At 55.3% G+C, this 17,663-nt stretch overlaps 6 protein-coding genes across 6 annotated transcripts; 4 read left to right on the top strand and 2 right to left on the bottom strand.

The window, feature by feature from the left end:
* Positions 1-1,439: 1,439 nt before the first annotated feature.
* On the top strand, positions 1,440-2,796 carry J4E90_000525 (uncharacterized protein; the record flags this gene model as incomplete). Its single annotated transcript, XM_051430121.1, has 2 exons — positions 1,440-1,451; positions 1,504-2,796. 2 exons carry the CDS (start codon positions 1,440-1,442, stop codon positions 2,794-2,796), a joined length of 1,305 nt encoding a protein of 434 aa, XP_051295608.1.
* Positions 2,797-4,448: 1,652 nt separating this feature from the next.
* J4E90_000524 (uncharacterized protein) lies at positions 4,449-4,764 on the top strand (the record flags this gene model as incomplete). The annotated part of the gene is made up of 2 exons (XM_051430120.1): positions 4,449-4,634; positions 4,696-4,764. The coding sequence occupies 2 exons, from the start codon at positions 4,449-4,451 to the stop codon at positions 4,762-4,764; spliced, it is 255 nt and encodes an 84-aa protein (XP_051295607.1).
* A 1,023-nt stretch (positions 4,765-5,787) lies between these two features.
* Positions 5,788-6,099, top strand: J4E90_000523 (uncharacterized protein; the record flags this gene model as incomplete). Its single annotated transcript, XM_051430119.1, has 2 exons — positions 5,788-5,928; positions 6,031-6,099. 2 exons carry the CDS (start codon positions 5,788-5,790, stop codon positions 6,097-6,099), a joined length of 210 nt encoding a protein of 69 aa, XP_051295606.1.
* A 404-nt stretch (positions 6,100-6,503) lies between these two features.
* J4E90_000522 (uncharacterized protein) lies at positions 6,504-9,359 on the bottom strand (the record flags this gene model as incomplete). Its single annotated transcript, XM_051430118.1, has 6 exons — positions 6,504-7,182; positions 7,271-7,518; positions 7,582-7,850; positions 7,909-8,043; positions 8,096-8,934; positions 8,986-9,359. 6 exons carry the CDS (start codon positions 9,357-9,359, stop codon positions 6,504-6,506), a joined length of 2,544 nt encoding a protein of 847 aa, XP_051295605.1.
* A 433-nt stretch (positions 9,360-9,792) lies between these two features.
* NOP9 (Nucleolar protein 9) lies at positions 9,793-11,959 on the top strand (the record flags this gene model as incomplete). The annotated part of the gene is made up of 2 exons (XM_051430117.1): positions 9,793-10,208; positions 10,258-11,959. 2 exons carry the CDS (start codon positions 9,793-9,795, stop codon positions 11,957-11,959), a joined length of 2,118 nt encoding a protein of 705 aa, XP_051295604.1.
* A 2,428-nt stretch (positions 11,960-14,387) lies between these two features.
* On the bottom strand, positions 14,388-15,769 carry J4E90_000520 (uncharacterized protein; the record flags this gene model as incomplete). Its single annotated transcript, XM_051430116.1, has 2 exons — positions 14,388-15,574; positions 15,694-15,769. 2 exons carry the CDS (start codon positions 15,767-15,769, stop codon positions 14,388-14,390), a joined length of 1,263 nt encoding a protein of 420 aa, XP_051295603.1.
* Between the last annotated feature and the right edge of the window lie 1,894 nt (positions 15,770-17,663).

Below are 17,663 nucleotides of genomic sequence, written 5' to 3'. Positions count from 1 at the left end.
GCAGAGGGCCGTCATCGGCAGACGTGTATATTGCAGTCCCCGGATTTTTTCCATTGCAATTTTCCAGCGTCCGGGTAAGTGGCGGTTAAGAGGGCCAGAATCAGACGACAGAGGCTCGAGACCCTGTAGTGGTTGGCGCAAAGGCCGAGCAGGCAGGTCGTCGTTGGAGAGGCCCACTTGGCAGCTTCCATGGCTTCCATAGGCGCCCGTGCGTGTCTTCTGGAAAGCGACGAGCGCTCGTCTGGTCTGGCGTCGGCCGATTGAGAGGCGAGGCCAGGGCCAATGGGGTACTCGACGGACTTTGCCGCCCGCGTCAATAGAGAGGCGGACAATTATTCTGCAAGTATCGCTCCACCTCATCCCACCATTGACGGGGCCAGGAGGGCGCAGAGTCTGAGGCGGGCATGACAGAGGTACCGTACGTGTTTCAGGCGATGTGTGATTGGCGGGCGTCCATGGGAGCGCTGCATCCGTGGCAGATTGGGAATGACGTGCAACGGGCAGCGACAAAAGCAACGCGACGCGCACAAGGTGAACGTTGGGGGCGCTGATCGGTAGTGGAAGAGGCAGTCGCATCCCCTCTGGATCGGGAAGTGGCGCATGGTTCAGCGTGCAGGCGCGACCGGAGGGCGATGCACGGGGCGCGGGCTGCGTCATTGGTGGCCGATGCAACTCGAGCGACGCTCTGCATGCATGGGCGGCCGTCGCTCGTGTGCCTGTAACACGGCGGCATCCTTCCATCACACACGGCGCACTCACCCAGGCACGCCCGCTGGAAGCAGTGCTGGGTGCGCGCTGCCGTCGGCTGCCCCCAGGCCGTGTCACACAGGCGTGCAGGCCGTCTAACTGTCAAGTGTGTGCTGTAACGAGCCTGTGGCTGGGCGGCCAATGGCGCGCTGCTGATACTGACCGCAACAACAGGCCGCATTCACCCCGGCCGCAGTAGCGTCGGCTCTTGCAAAGATGCTCCGCTGCCCCCGTAATTGCTCCCAGGAATCCTCGCCATGATGTGAGCTAAATCCGCCAGGTCCTCGGCGCCGTGCGTGTCTCCAGGGCCTAAGTATGCCCCTTCGATGCCGTGCAGAGTGCCAGTCGAGTCCTAGCGCTGTGCTGTAAGCCCGTTCCATATAATCCTACGAGCCCGGCCCAACGTTTGCGACCAACACCACGGTCCCCATCCGAGTGCCACTCCACCCGCGCCATCTTCACACGCGACCTCGCCACCCTTTGTCTTCTGAAACCTGTGCACCGGTGCCTGGCGATAGCTGCCTCCTGCCACTCACAGCTCATCCACCACCACACCAGAGCAGCCCGGTCCCGACGAGCGCGGCAACTACTCCCCTCTGGGCTATCGATTGTCAGCTGAGCCACGACCCCGACCCACCACCACCCAGAGCGACCACCATGAGACGGTAGAGATAAGACAGAGAGCAGGAACCATGGACTTTACGGTAAGTTCCCGCGCGCTTACACTCGTCGGTCACCCGCCTAACGCGACCTCAGATCTCCCTCGCACACTTCTGCGAGACCCACGGTCCGACATCCATCATCTGCACCCAGGCCTCGACCTCGCCCTGCGGCTCCTGCAACCCATGTGTGACGCCGCCTTCCGAAGAGCCGCATTCGGCCTACTCCTACAACGGCCTGTACGATCAGCCCACCACCCTCAAGCTTAACGCGCGCCTGCCACAGCTCACCTCGCCCTTCGAGTCGCCGCCCAACAGCCCGCGCTCCCCCACGCACAACCCATACTTTCCAAGCTTTCCCTCCTCTTCCGGCAGTAGTTTTGGCGGACGGAGAACCAGCAGCACCATCGACTCCGACTCGGACGCCTGCGAGAACTGCCAGATGGTAGTGCCCCAGAAGTACAGCGACAAGATCCCCAACGGCGCCCCTGGCAGTCCCACAAAAGACGGGCGTGGAAGAAACGGCAGCCCGGTCTTGCGTAGCTCCCAGAACTACCCAGTACGTCGACCAGTGTCCCGGGACGACCTCAGTAGCACCGATTCGTCCGATGTCTCAGACACAGAGCAGTCGACTTCCTACCAGAGCGGCGCCTCGGGCTCCTTCCCAGACTCAATACCTCCCTCACCAATGCTCGTGTCGAGAGGCATACACACCCACACATTGAACTACATCTCCACCAGTCAGCCGCAGTCGCCCAGCACCTACTCGCTCTTGCGACGCACCTGCATCCGTACATTGTCCACCGAGGTCCTTCCCCTCAGCAAGCCGTCCGGGCCCATCATGTTCGGAGACTCAGTCGCTGGCTACACCATCGCGTACGTTTTCCGTCTGCAGGATCCGCGTTCGCGAGGAGCTAAGCGCACCTACGCCTTCATCGCCATGGCCGGTCGCGATTACCGGAGAGCCACAAAGGCTATGGTGAAGATCATCGAAGCCTTTGAGGGCATCGCCAACCGGATCATCTCCCTGGCCGACAGAGTCCTTGAACGTGAGAGTGCAGCTTCGCAGGTCCTGTCACGTCCCACCACCGCCATATCTGGAAACACACCTCCTCTTGGAACCTCCGCCTCTTCAATGCCACCCAACTTCTCTGCACCGCACAAAGAACGGACCTTCTCCACGACGAGCACCCCCAACTTCCGCAACATCACACCTGTGTCCTCTTTCCTGTCCGCAAAGAAGGTCGACCCAGATGGCTTTCCCCGTGTGTCCCGCGATGTGATGAAGGCAAAGAGCCTCGTCGAGATCGTCGGTCAGGAGAACTTCTTTGTCGACCTCCACGGACTCTTCTGCCATCTTCTGCACTCCCTCATCAAGCAGTTCGGTTGATGCGTCCATCCCACGTCGCTTTGCTTCGTTCACACGTCTTTTCCTTCCTTGTATGTCTTTTCTGTTGTTTTTTGTCGTGCGTTACAGCGTCTTCGTCCATTATACAGTGCGTTTAAGCACAGGCGTTGGGGCAGGTGTGATTGCTTTAAAAGACCTTCGAGTCGTCAGAGCTCAAGTAGCTTTATACCCTTTTGAGATACCCCAGGCTTCTCTTTCTGTCATTGGGATCGAGTAGTACACATTAGACGTGGACTCATCTTTACAATGGCGTTTCGGGGTGAGTAATCGGGGACGAGAAGAGGTGTTTACGATGGTACGGTCGTTGCTAGGATATGACCATGATGTTGATGGCGTGATGGCCGTGATGGATTAGGTGATGGTAGTCTAGCCTGTTTGTAGAACGAAACTGCACAATACCGTTTACCTATTGTTCTTTGACGTGTTTTGTTGTTTGCTAGTGTGGTACTGCTTCAAGTCCAAGAGGGAATATGTGAATATACATGACACCATCACGGTGCTATCAAGTAAAGGTCAAAGGTAAAGGTGAGTTTCAAGCACGCGATCGGAACGCCTGACGTTTGGGAGAGAGTCACTACCTAGGTATCAGCTCATCACAAGAGATGGCCTCAAGGCAGACGCGTCCCAAAGCAGACGAGGCAGACGAGCAAACGTGGTGTGCGCTTTTCTGGTTAGCGCAGGCACGCATGAGGCTGAACACATGCATGTGGAAGCCGCGAGCGACAACATTGGATGCTCTTTACCATATCCACTCAGTCGCAATGACTATACCTATGTGGTATGCTGTAACGACAGATGCAAAATTTCATCACTCTCATACGAGCATCGCGGCTTACTTGCCACGAAAAGAATTCCACGATAAATCGCTTATGCCTGCTCGCTCCACCACCGTCTCCGCATTATGCACGACACGCAAAACTGGTCCACATTTCGCGTTCCGCTTTCCGGTCCCAAGCTTGGAAAAAGATTATCCAGAAGCATCGAGATTCGCAGATCAAACTACCTAGTGATGCGTCATACCGGGTAAAATCCCCTTGGAAGTCAACGATGTGTGATGTCATAGGTGTGGTGGATCGTCAAACAGCGCTTGAACAACGCGCTTCCACGGCCAGTGATTAAATGGTAGGAGAAGCAACGTCTCCGCATCGTTTGATAGGACGCATTATTGTTCATGATCAGTTAAGGCTTTTATCTCCGCAGCCCACGCGGCAGCAGGGCCAAAGCCAAGTTTAAGTGCCCGAAAGCCAAGTTTTTGGAAGTTTGGCAACCCGTTTAGGATGCAGCATCGTTTGATAATGCTCGTTCAAGATGCTCAGTTGCTGATAGGGCAGATATGCAGATATGATGTGGCTTGTGGTTCTCCATGACGACTCCCATAATCATGCCCCGCGGCTTCCTTTGCGAATTCTGAGAACCTACTTAAGACTTGCCTACCTTCCAAGGTCGTGGCGTCGTCACCTTTACAAGCCTCAATACACGCTACAGTAATCACTACGACCCTTAAACCACTAAGTCTACGCCACGATCCGTACAAGCCGCACCTGTGAGACTACCAATCTGGATCGCACCAGTCTCCCGCTTATACTCGTCATCCAGACATCTAGCCTTCCCGCACCTCACAAGGTTAAGACAAGATGAACTCCATCCCAGGAAATGCTTCCCAAGGACCCACCAGCCAGGACACATCGACGACGGGTGTTCAGCAGAACCAAGCGCAGCGCGAAGACTACCTCGACAAGGGTCTCGACGCCGCAGAGAAGAAGTTCGGCGGCGCCGCGGGTCAGGATACTCAGAAGAATCGGGGTGTTAATGAGAAGATTGTAAGTTTGGGCCTTGCTAGCTTTCAAGTTGCATGAACTCAATATACTAACGTTCACGCAGACCGATGGCGCTCGTAACATGTTCGAAAAAGCAACCGGCAAGGACGTCCCCGACAAAGTCTCCAACTAAACGCACCTCGACACTCAAAGAGACGATGCACAAGTTGGATGACAAGTGGAACAAGTGTCGGCCGTACATTGAGAGGATCAATGGAACGATCGTTCCGTTGAGGTCGCGCAGTTTGGACGAACAGGCACAGGAGCATGAACTTGAACATCAGAGGACATTTGAGCAGCAGAGAGTGCAACAACAGCCTGTCGCAACGGCACACTAAACATGCTTTGTATATATACTTACGACCCTGAATGAAGCTTTACGATTTGAATTACAGCTTGGACGTGTCTTCACATGCGCACCATAGTTTGGTTGACATGCATGACGTCATGTCACACCGCTCCCACGCTGCCCCTCGCGCCTTCTGCGTGCCATCACATACATGCTCTCAACCGTCTGTCTACCGGGTTACTCTCTCCCGTCCGTCTGTCCACAAGCTTTACCCTTCTCCAGAGAACGCTCTACGTAACCAAGCTTCAGCGGCCCGAAAAGCCAAGTTTTTTGCACGATCGAGCTAAGAATGCACGCGATGCACCACGATGCATATTCTCCTGTAACCTACTCCGGTACAATATTGAATGGCCGCAACACCGCCTATTGAGCCAGCCCATCACGACACCTGCAAACCGCAATAGTGAGCTGACATAGCAGAAAAGCAAACGTCACTAGAGGCGCAGTAGACCACGCGGTCATGAAGCCGGAGGTCTAGATGCTCTTTCCTCAGCTTGCAAATCGTGGCGGTGCGATATGAGTGATTAGCCTACGCGCCTCATTGGCCGCGTACCCAGCAAGAGCGTGATAGCGAGTTAAGGTTTCACAGAACAAGGGTCCAGGTGAGGGAAGCGTGGACAAGCGCATAAAAAGAGCATTGACTCACGGCCCTTTTCCTTGCGATCGACTCGACTGTTTACTCACCTCACCGTTCTGCTTCATCCTCCACTACACCATCAACTGTCCATCGCGCAATACTACTCCATCTCACACCCGTCATCGCACATATACCCAACAAGTCTACCACACCCTCCACAACCCGCAAATATGAACAACCCCAACCATGGTGGTGGTGCCGGTGCTGGAGGTCAAGATTACCTCGACAAGGCCTTCAACGCCGGAGCCAAGAAGTTCGGCGGCGCGCAGGGTCAGAAGATTGCTGCGAACCGTGGTATGAGCGAGAAGATTGTAAGTTCAGACACTCCACTGTATTTGCTTCGTGATTAGCAGTAGTGCGCAAGGTGTTGGTTGCAGTTTGTTGAGGGTGAGAGCTAACGAGGTGAAAACTAGACCGACGGCATGCGCAAGGCGTACGAGAAGGTCACTGGCAAGAAGGTTAATCCCAAGTATTCCAACTAGGCGGGACTACTCTTGCGATGGTGCTGCGACTGCTCGGGTCCGCTTGAGCAGTGCGGGGAGATGACGGTTTTCCGGGTCAGCACGGCGAGCTGAGTAATGATTGCGGGCAGGCATGGCTGTGGGAAAATTGATCAGAGCAGATATGATGGATATGATACCCAGGAATGAAATTCAAGGTTTATTTGACGATGAGCATGCGTTGTCAAGTGAGACAGGTCTGCGCTGTCGGGTAAATATGAAGTGTGAAGTGTCTTAGATTCCTACATCGGACACATGCATCGCCATGCTCAACATCACAAATGCCATCGTGACAGACCGGGATTCAACTATTGGATGCCCGCACAGCATGCGCAACCCTCCCGATAGTCCCGTCGCCTCAAACTTTCAATCGCAAACCCACATACCTATCCAGCCAGCTCAACCCTCCGTCTCAACAACGCCCGCGCCTCCGTCTCACTCAGGAGCTCCAATCCCAAGTCCTCCAGCACATCCCTCGCAGATTGATTATCCGCAAAAAGCCGCCTCTCCACCTCCCACAGCCCAAGTTCCCCTCCTCCCTCAACCCCAGACGCTGTGTCACGGGTGGAATTTGCTTTTTGCGGAGCATCATGCACCTCGTCACCGTCTTCTGCGGCCCAAGCTCCCGTGTCCCAGTCCTCGTCTTCTTCGCCACCGTCGTCATCCCGGCCCGTTGCAGTATCAACTTGCGAGGCTGAAGTGCCTTTTACGGGTAATCCGACGATTTTGACGCCTTCGAGACATTTGGCTAAGCCCGCTTCGGCAACTCCTGGACCAACGTGCTTGTCCACGACTCGGCAAACGGCCGCGAGGTCAGCGTGTAGCTGGGCAGCTCCCTGAGTAGAGAATCGATACCGGCTGAGCACATTCTCCCACAGCGTTGTCGAGATGGTGGTCAGGACGGCCCGAGTGATGCGCCGCAATGGCGCAGATGCTAGAGCTCGCGAAAGGAATGCTAGCGTGCTACGTAGGTAGGTAAGTAATGGGTCGATTTCTGCAGTTGGTGACAGTTCTGTGACGGTCGAGGCTGAAGCGGAAGGCCCGCTAAGAGTTGCCCACGGGTTGCTAAAAGCAAATCTTAGTAAGTGGGATTAGGAAGTATAGGGTTTTGGATCTGGATCCACAGGGCAGGGGTCCAGATCTGGATACGTACATGTGCCGATATGGACGCAGCGCCTCACGCACATTGCTGTTGAGTGTGTCGATGATAATCTTCTCACTGCGTTCACGGAGGCGCGCGTACCACGATGCCGTCTCGTCAAAGAGGGAACCGCCATCGACGTCGTCACTTTCAACGTTCTTGGATGTGCGTTCCGCGACGTCGGCCACGCTCATGGTACCAATATTGCTAGTCTGGCCACGAGCACGATCTTGTAGACCTTCCCAGATATCGAGGAAGAACTACAGAACAAAGGGGTTAGCTGAAGTTCGGGTCACACAGGAATCATGCAAGTGAGAGCCTACCACGTCGTCGCTCCAGTCACGCATGGCCCGTTCGAGATAGTCAGCACTGCCATACGTCTTGCAAAGGCGCTCCAGTCCCTCGACGCCAAGCAGCTTCTCCTGTTCCTCCTTGGTCACACCGCCCATAGCGCGACCCAGTGACGTGGTCATGGACAGATACGCTTCCAGATTGCTCTGCAGCCTTTCGTGGAGTTTGTCGAAAATGGCAATCTGTATGTCTATCAGGAAGGTGAGCTTCTGGCTGAAGGATGTCAAGGGTCTGTATCGATCTGCAATGCATTGCTGATTAGCGACGCATCTGGAAAGGAGGGGTAGGCGAGGACATGCCGGTTATGGTTTCGAGCAGGTCGTTCACGCGGATCGCTCCCTTGGTAGGCTTGGTGGCTTTGGGATCGACGCTCTCGTAGTCGAGATCACCAAAGTCTGGAGCCTCGACGATGTTCTGATAGCGAGACAGAGCGACTGCGGATGTTAGCGACCCGACATTTATCCGTTGGGTAACGGGCCAACGTACAGTCTTTTTCGACCTGCAGCCATCGGCCAAACCAGTCGCCCTGAACAAGGAATTCCCATGATAAGCCCTTCCATCCATCGACGCCATAGCCGCCGTCATATCCCCAGGTGTCTCTGATGGTCGTGTCAAAGCTCATTATCTCGTGCATGAGGTGGCTGAGCAGCTGGGGCTGGCCCGCAACCTGGGGCAGTAGCGAGCCAATCTTGGAGCGCAGCATGGGCAGTAGGGCGGTTATGAAGGCGGACATGGCATCGATGTAGACGGGGTTAAGCGCAAGATCAGTGCCGCGGAAGTGACGCAGCAGGACAGGTTGCACATGGTCACTGACGAATGCGCTGTAGTCGTTCAAAAGCGTGGTAATGTGGGAGAGAAAGTACTCTGGCCTATCAATGCGGTTCGTGGGCTTGTCGCCGTCGAAGTGGTAGCGGAAGCGCATCTCGAGCGGCTGCACGAGCACCTCGATGGGGAAGAGGACGGGCGGGAGCTTGACCTTGTCGCCCGGCCCGCTGGCATAGCTCATGCCCTGCAGTTCGGGCAGCTGCAGATCGAGCAGCTTCACGATGGCCGTCTCCCATTCCTCCTGCAGCGGGCTGGGTATGGCGGCCTTGGGGGTGGGCCAGTGTATCTTCTTGAGGATGCGGTCGAGGTCGGCGGCGAAGGCGTCGAGGATCTTGGTGCGCAGGGCTTGGGCGATGGTGTTGACGTGGTGGAGCAGCTGGGGCGCGGCGCCCTCGGCGTCGTCTTGCAGGTTGACGAGGCGGGTGTGCAGTGCGCGCAGCTGCTTGTAGGGCGCGAGGGCGGCTTCATTGGACGTCTGGAGCTGCGCCTGGGCTTGCTTGCTGCGCGGAATCAGCTGACTGAGGCCGTATCGGACACGGGGGCTGTCCTACCTCAGAACGTCGACTTCGGCCAGCAGTTGCACGTATCCGTTGGCGACATCCAGGCGGTGCAGCGTGTCGAGGACCTGCTCGAAGCGGGGCACGGCCTCGTCGCTCGTCTCGGAGGCGGTGATGACCAGCAGGCGGCGGTCAATGTCGGCCTGCTCGTGGTGGAAGCGGTCGGCGGCGCGCGTGAGGTCGCCATGGTGCGAATGCGAGGCCTCCTTGGCCGTGTGCAGGTCGCGCTGTGCGTCGTCGAGCTGCTGGCGGAGGAGCCCATGCTGCGACTTCAGCGTGGCCAATAGGGCGTCGAGGCCGTCGAGGTCAGCGGCATTCTGGAGCTTGTCGTCGAGGTAGTCGGCGACGCGAGTCTGGTTGTCGTCCATCTCGTACGATCAACGGGCGGTGGTGGGCGTTGGAGTGCGCCTAGGCACTTCGCGTCGGTACGGGCTGCCTAGGTGTGGCGACGTCGGCGCCCGCCCTGGCAGCTGGAGCCTCGGTGGTCGGCCTGTGCGCCCTCCCACGATTCTCGTCCTGCGCCACCGATCGATCATCCCAGCCGATTCTCAGATCCAGCAAGATCCAACCGTGCGTCAGGCCACTATTGGAGAACGTCCTTAATCCACCTACTGCCGTGACCTACGCCCTGCAAACCTCTGTACCGCTGTAAAGAAGGCCCAGGCGGTTCTGTTCCGCCGCTGTCTATTTACTGCCTGTCCTGCCCGGCACTGCTGCGTGAGCACTGCAGACCTCTCCCCGCCCAATAGCCGAAGTTGCGAAACTTTTTGTGTTGCGCCGCTGCCGTCATCGCCAGCCGCCATGCCCAAGGAACACAAGAAGCGCGGCCGCCGCGACGACCAGAAGAAGCGCAAGCGGGACCAGGACGACGATGCGAGTGCAAAGCGCTTCAAGAAAGAGGACATCGACCAGCTCGAAGCCGAAAACCCTGCGCACCACGTCTCCGAGCATGACGTCGCCCGCCCGGATGCCACGCCCTTCTACGGAATGCTCGACGAGCAGGAGCAGGAGTACTTCAAAAAGGCCGACGAGATGCTCGAGCTGAACCAGTTCGAGAGCTCCGAGGACCGCGACATCTTCCTCGCCAGCGTCTGGAAAGAGGCCGACGGGAAGGAACTGAAAATCGCCAACAGCCAGACGTCGCGCCTGCTCGAACGTCTGATCCTTCTTTCCTCGCCCGACCAGCTCAAGGGCCTGTTCCAGAAGTTCAGCGGAAAGTACGTACTGAATCGCTCCTTCCCCATTCAACTTGCTAACCCGTCGCAGCTTCCTCAACCTGGTCCAGAACCGATTTGCGTCCCACTGCTGCGAAGCCCTCTTCATACAAGCTGCGCCTATCGTCACCGAAGAGACTGCTACCAAACCTGAGAAGCTTGCAACACCCCCGTCGTCAGACCCCGACCAAGTCCTCGTCTCCATGGAGAATTTGTTCTTGTACACGCTGGGCGAGCTGGAGGGCTACATGGGTTTCCTAATGACCGACAAGTATGCATCGCACGTACTGAGAGTACTCCTCGTCATTCTATCAGGCGCCCCGCTGGAAAAACAGAACAAGTCGGCTATGCAGAGCAAGAAGAAGGAAAAGGTCACCGTCTCAGGCGCAGAGAAGGAGCAGGAACGTCTACTCGAAGAAAGGGCCGTCCCCGAAAGCTTTTCCGAGGCCCTGGAGAAGGTCATCAGCGAGAGTGTTTCGGGCATTGAGTCGCACTACCTCCGTACCCTAACCACACACCCACTCGGCAGCCCCACTCTACAACTGCTGCTCAAGCTGGAGCTCTCCCACTTCGGCAAGTCGCGCGCCAAGGACGAAAAGTCCATCATCCACCGACTTCTCCCAGATAATCCTATCGCGGAAGGAACAGAAAGCGCCATCCTGATCAACGGGCTTGTGTACGACACCATTGGCTCCCGGCTACTGGAAGTCATCATCGAGAATGCGCCCGGAAAGGTATTCAAGTCCATTTACGGAGAGTTCTTCAAGGAACGTATGGGTACGCTAGCTCGCAATGAGATCGCGGCCTATGTGGTTGGAAAGATCATGGAAAGACTCGGCAAGGACGATCTAGAAGAAGCCATGCGTCAAATAGTGGACCAGATCCCCAGCTTGGTAGAACGTGGCCGGACGGGAGTTATCAAGACACTCATCGAGCGATGCGTCGCGCGTGACATCGACTGCTCGCCTATCAAGGCTCAGCTGGAGACTGCATATGCCGGCTCCAACGGCTTCGAAGTCACACGCATTCTCAAGCTCAGTGAGGAAGACGGCAAGCCTCGTGCTAAGCACGAGCACTCACCCGAGAAGGTTCACGGGTCACTCTTGGCACAAACCATGATGACCGTGGATGGGCCCCTCGGCCAACTTGTCTTTGACTCTCTGGCCAACCTGTCCCCTGAACTCGCCGTTCAGCTCGCTCGCGACTCTACAGCGTCACGGACGCTTCAAGCTGCCCTAATGTCGAAGAACGCTTCCGTCATCTTTCGACGAAAAATGATACAACAGTTCTATGGCAAGATTGGGGAACTTGCACTTGATCCTGCTGCATCCCACGTCATCGACGCCATCTGGCACGGTACAGCTGGCCTCGCTTTCATCCGCGAGCGCATCGCGGAAGAGTTGGCCGAAAATGAGAACTCGCTTCGCGAATCCTTTGTCGGGCGTGCGGTCTGGCGAAATTGGCGCATGGATCTCTACAAACGCAAACGCGGCGACTGGGTCACACAATCACGCTACACCGCCGGCAATGACGGTTTCCAAAGCTTCCCCGAGTCCAACGGCGACGCAACACCCCCGCAAAACCATCGGGTGGGAAGACATCTGACAGCTATCGAGTTGGCAAGGCAGAAGCATGCCGCTGCGAAAGCCTCACAAGCCAAGGACGGCAAAAAGCCGAAGAAGGGGAGTCACACGACAAACAGCAGTGTCAGCAGCGGAAGCAGCAGCAAGGCCAAGAGCCTTGTTGCGCAATAATAGTCACATTACACATCATGTACAGGAATTTCTTTTGTCAGCACGGTTCGCTGAGAATGAGGCATCGTTTAACGGCGTTTTCCGAGCTGGGCTTAGGGCTTAGGTGGGCCTGTCACGCATTTTTCTGATTCGACGACTCTAGATACCTTTTAGTGGCATACTTGCATGAGAACAGTTTTGCTTTAGGAATGTGGCTTGTACCCCGAGCAGAAAGAATCGATGACTCCATGTTCGTCATTGCTAATTGTTCGGCGCTAACGCCGACTACTCGGCCACCTTTGTTTGTGTTTGTGACTTCTTCTACACTCATCACTCCTTGAAGTACGAGCACTCAAGGCCCCATGAAAGTTTCCTGTATTACCGTAATATAATCCGTACACACGCTTCTCGCAATGTCATCCCCACAACAGGGAGAAACCCTCCATCGCGCCGAGGAAGTCAAAGACGTAAGTGACTCGGAAGGGCATTCCGATTGTTCCGACATGTTCCTGAACTCCCATCGTGCCTCATCTCTCCCATCCAGACAAGAATCTATCCCACGGTATAGAGTCACCTACTGACGGTACGAATAGCTTCTCGACTCTATTCAAGAGCTGATAATACCCTTCATCCGCTCAGCCGATGAAGACGCGGCGACTAAACACACAGGCCATGGACTGAAAATTGAAGGTGGCGGGCCGAGAACCGCGTTAGTAGAGCACCACCCACCTAAGAAGCTAGAGTCCATTCTCAAAGAACAGCTGGAGATCAATGACGGTAAGACCGGTAAAGATGGCCTGGTCAAGCTCGTGGAGAGTATCTTGAAGTACTCTGTCAACACATGGGATCAAGGGTTTTTGGACAAGTTGTATGCGAGCACGAATGCCGTGGGAGTGGTCAGCGAACTGGTGTTGGCCGTACTGAACACCAACGTATGTCTTGCTTCAAATTCTGTACTTGAGGCATCATTAACACACAGCAGTCACACGTCTACCAAGTCTCACCCGTCCTAACCCTGGTTGAAAAGCGAACGACAAAGTATCTAGCAACACTATTCGGCCTCCCCACCTCCACCTCAGGAGGTATCTCGCAACCCGGCGGCAGCGCCTCCAACAGCTCCGCCATAGTAATCGCGCGAAACACGCTCTACCCCGAGACCAAAACCGACGGCAACGGATCCCACAAATTCACCATCTTCACCTCAGCCCACGGCCACTACTCTGTCGAAAAAGCCGCCAACCTCTTCGGCCTCGGCTCCAAAAACGTCATCGCCGTCCCCGTCGACGACCGCGGCTGCATGATCCCGTCTGAATTCGAACGCTGCGTAAAAGAAAGCAAAGACCGCGGCGAAACACCCTTTTTCCTCAACGCAACAGCCGGAACAACCGTTCAGGGCTCTTTCGACCCGTTCCCTGCTCTCAGCAAGATATGCAAGGAACAGAATCTCTGGTTCCACATCGACGGATCATGGGGCGGCAGCGTGGTCTTCAACGAGAAGTACCGGGAAACGAGGCTCAAGGGCGCTGAACTCGCGGACAGTATCGCTATCAACCCGCACAAGATGCTCGGCGTACCGATGACATGTTCCTTCCTCCTTGCTCGCGATATGAACACGTTCTACCGTGCACTCACGCTGCCAGCGGGCTACCTCTTCCACAACGCGCCCGGCACCGACGCAGCGGATATCTACGACCTCGCTGATCTGACACCCCAATGTGGTCGGCGCGCCGATAGCTTGAAGATGTTCCTTGCGCTGCAATACTACGGCCCGCAGCACTTTAGCGATTTGGTCGCTCGTGGATACGAGAACGGAGAGTACCTTTTGAGCAAGCTGAAAGAAAGTGGCAATTTCAAGACGATCAGTCCGGAGCCGTTGCCGTGTCTACAGGTGTGCTTCTATTATGCAAAGGGAGGGCAGTTGAAAGAGGACGCGGACGCGAATAGTAAGGCGACAACAGAGATTGCTAATAGGCTTATTAGCAGGGGCTTCATGATTGACTTTGCGCCGGGCGAGAAGGGCAAGTTCTTCAGGGTCGTGGTGAACGGGGGATTGATCAAAGGTACGTTGGATGGGCTTGTTAAGGCGTTGGAAGAGACAGCTGCGGATTTGGGATACTGAACGTGTTCAGACGAGGAGGACGGACTGGTAAAGGTCACAAAAGCAAGTCTTGCTAGATTATCATATTGAAAAGCATTCATTCATTTGAGAACTGGATATCTATGTTACATGATGCTCGTATCTCGTAATCATACCCGTAGCATGTAAACACCAGAAATGATCTTCCACACACACTTACGCAGCACTAGGCCGCGAGTGCGTCGGCAAGAAAAATGGCAGAAGTGATGGGCGTATGCAGTTGCTTGTTGAGAGATGCAATAAGAAAGATGCATGTCGCAAGACGCAGTCTGCGATATCATTCCAACGATGTGGTAGCTTCCTTCAGAATAGCTAGTCGAGCACACCCCAGTAACGCTCAGCGTTGAAGGTTGACGCAGAGTCGGCTTTCCACTCCGAGTCGTAGGCACTGAAGAAGAACAGATCGCCATTAAAACTCGCGCGGAGGGAGTCGAGGGCCATACGTTGGTTCTCGGGCGACGGGACGGCTGCACCATTCGCATTACCCTGGCGAGGCCAGCCGGACTCAGTGACGATGAGGCGCTTGTTACTGCAGGCGGCTTTTACACGCTCAACTTGACTCTTGACAAATGTACCAGCATCCTGAGCTTGGGTGTTCCGGTCGAAGAAGGCGTGGATATTGACCATGACCACGTCTGAGGCGCCGCATATGGCAGGGTTATCGAGCGTAGCAGGAGCGGTCTCGACTGCGCCTACAGGTCCGTTGTAACCGAGGCTTCGTAGTTGGGTGCGAGCTTGACCGATTGCGTCGACGACTTGGGAAGATGTCATTCTGCGTTCGTTGACGCGCTCATTCTCGACCGCGAAGAGTTGGATAACATCCCAATTGCCGCCGGCATACTGATCAATGGCGCTCTTGTAGGCTTTGATAACCTGGCTGGGATCTTCGCCGCCGCCACTGGGGTCTAGATACGCACCACCCATGAGCTTTTGGCCGTTCTTCTGGGCGTTCTGAATTGCAAGTGGGATCTGATTGCAGTCCATGCCATAGATGCGGATGACTTTGTAGTCCTTCATGCTACTGAATTCGCTAGCAACTTCATCCGGGGTCTTGCAGTTGGCGGAGCCGCTGTAAGCATCCCAAGTTATACCCAGAGGCAGAGTTCCAGCGGCAGCCTTTTCGACCGGGACGTCCTCGGGTGGAGACGCTGGTTGCTGGGGCTCAGGCTCTTGAGTAGGAGCTGGCGGCGCAGGTGAGGGTGACGGTGAGGGTGTCGTGGTCGCATCCTGAATGTCGACAGCAGTAGGCTCTGCTAGCAGAGAAGCAGATGCGGAAGACGTTGGTAAGGGAGCTGGCTCTGGCACGGCTGATGAAGTCTGCGGAGGCTCGACAGTTGACGATGTCGTCTCGGCTGTGATTGAGGGCACAGTGACGGGTGAAGTGAGGATCGTCGAAGTCGCAGTTGAATAGGGCGCGCCTGCGTCGTTGACGAAGACAGCAACTTCAGCCATGACTTCGGTGACGTAGATTACCTCGGTGACAACCTTGCGCTTATGATCTGTACCTTATTAGTGAACGATATATCATAGACAGGCAGCGATGTGACTGTAACCTCAGCCCAGCAGATGAGACTATCGTCACAGTATGCCGCAGGTGGAGAGAATTCTGGTAACTCACTGAGTGGACGTCCGCTCGCAGAGCTTACTAGAAGGCCGGCGGCGGCAAGAGCGCTCGCGAAAACGATGGACTTCATGGTGATGATGAAGCGAGTGTTATGGGATGTTTAAGCTGGGTATACAACGTAAAGGTGCTGGGTGTGGGAATGTTGTGGGTTGTTTAGGTGAAGCCGTGCAGCGCAGCGGATGTATAGGTGCGAGAAATGAGTGAATGACTGCCTGCAGCTGAAAAGAAGGAAAGACCGACTGGTCAATTTAGGGAAGCTGGGAACCAACAGAGACTGTAGGGACTGTAATCGGCGTTGAAGAGGAAGCGCGGTCGGTGTTGACGACTAGGTATTGTTGCGCTGTTGTGGTACCTTTACCTGCGCTAGCGCCTTCTGGGCCTTAGGCGACGCCGTTTGGGCAGTCGCGACGAACGGCGAAGGTATTCATGGATCGTCCTGCAGGGTCCAGATATCGTGGTCGCGACTGCCTTAAGAGATACGATGAGGGATGAAACGCCAACCCCAGGTTATGATAAGGAACACGAACTGAAACCTCAACCTGCCCCAGGCGCTGGGCCACAAACATTTGGACGACTAGAACGAAGTGAAGAAGGAAACAATATAGGTGAGAGCGACACCACAATTAGGAGTTCGTTGGCTAGGCAAATGGCTTCTCGAGACCGAGAGGACTGAAGACTTTAAACGCGGAGAAGCTACATGATCGGTAGACTTGAATAAGATCATGACTGTATGAGTGAATTGGAAAGCCGTTGCCATATACCCATCGCTGCTTGGTGATAGAGACGGGTCGATTCAAGTCACCACATTAGCCGATCGTTTGCAGGCCGGTATACGGATACAATTACGATAGCTTTAATCTTGATGCAATGAGTGCGATATGTTTGATCGAAGGCTGCATCTGTTGATATATAGTGCGTGTCAAGTGCTGTCCATACTTTGCGAGGCAAGTACGTTGACGACACCAGCCCCAGCGCTGCAAACGTCTTGTGAAAGATCAAGGACCGCAAATTTGGAATGATAGCAGTTTGAAAGCGAAGAAAGGAAACCGAAGCGAAAGAAAGGGACACGGCGAAATGCATGATGACTCGAACGATAACACTGAGAGCGGAAACATACCTGGGTACGCATAATGTTCGTGTGTGAGTAGAAACACAGAGTGAGACGAACGCATGGCAGTTCAGATCAAGCGTCCACAAGGCGCGCCCGACGTGCTAAGTATGCCGGGACTTTCAAAAGAGAGATGCGACTCCAAGAAGAAACGAAGGGTCAACAGGTCTTTAGCCTAGAGGATGCTACTCACTTGAAACCAGCTGGAGACGACGGCCTTCGACGACATCTCTCACGCAATGAGCGATAATTACAAAATGCGCGCATAGCAAGCCACGCATGCAGCTTCAAAGAAGCGTCGCAAATGTCGAAGGGCTTTACAGGTAATAGTATTGTAGATGAAGTTGGCTGAAGACAAAAGGAGGCCTGCAGCCTGCAGGCCGTCGCTCTGATGCGGGGCACGTGTGACACAAGCCTGGCGAACCCCTTTGACCTCAAGCGCGGGGCTCTCGCTCACTCACCTACTGCACTTGCCTTCTTACCTTCTGACCTCCTTTGGCGTTGACCTCCTACAGAAGCGAGACGTACAGAACCCGGATGATGCATCGCGACAAGAGCGCGAAAGAAAACATGAGTCGGGCACAAGGCGCACAGGCAACAGCGCACGGCCAGCGCTTCCCTCTCTGTTGCCGACCATGGGTTTCGCCGCCCGCACTGGCCCTCGCTTCATCTGGCACCTGCGCTGGGTGCACCTGCGCTGGGTCCACCAGCATCACCAGCAACTCTTGTTCAGTATATATAACTAATATTTACGCAGTATCAATGTGCAGTGCGAGGATTTGTACGAACTCATTTCTTGCCTTTTACCAGAAGTGACCGCGAGTCCCGCACAACACTGCACTTACTCAATCTTTGG

This window comes from Alternaria incomplexa (assembly GCF_024043165.1).
Source record: "Alternaria incomplexa strain BMP 0042 chromosome Unknown scaffold_1, whole genome shotgun sequence".
Classification (NCBI taxonomy): domain Eukaryota; kingdom Fungi; phylum Ascomycota; class Dothideomycetes; order Pleosporales; family Pleosporaceae; genus Alternaria; species Alternaria incomplexa.
Note: the sequence above shows the minus strand (reverse complement) of the source record. Positions and strands in the feature narration are given on the sequence as shown.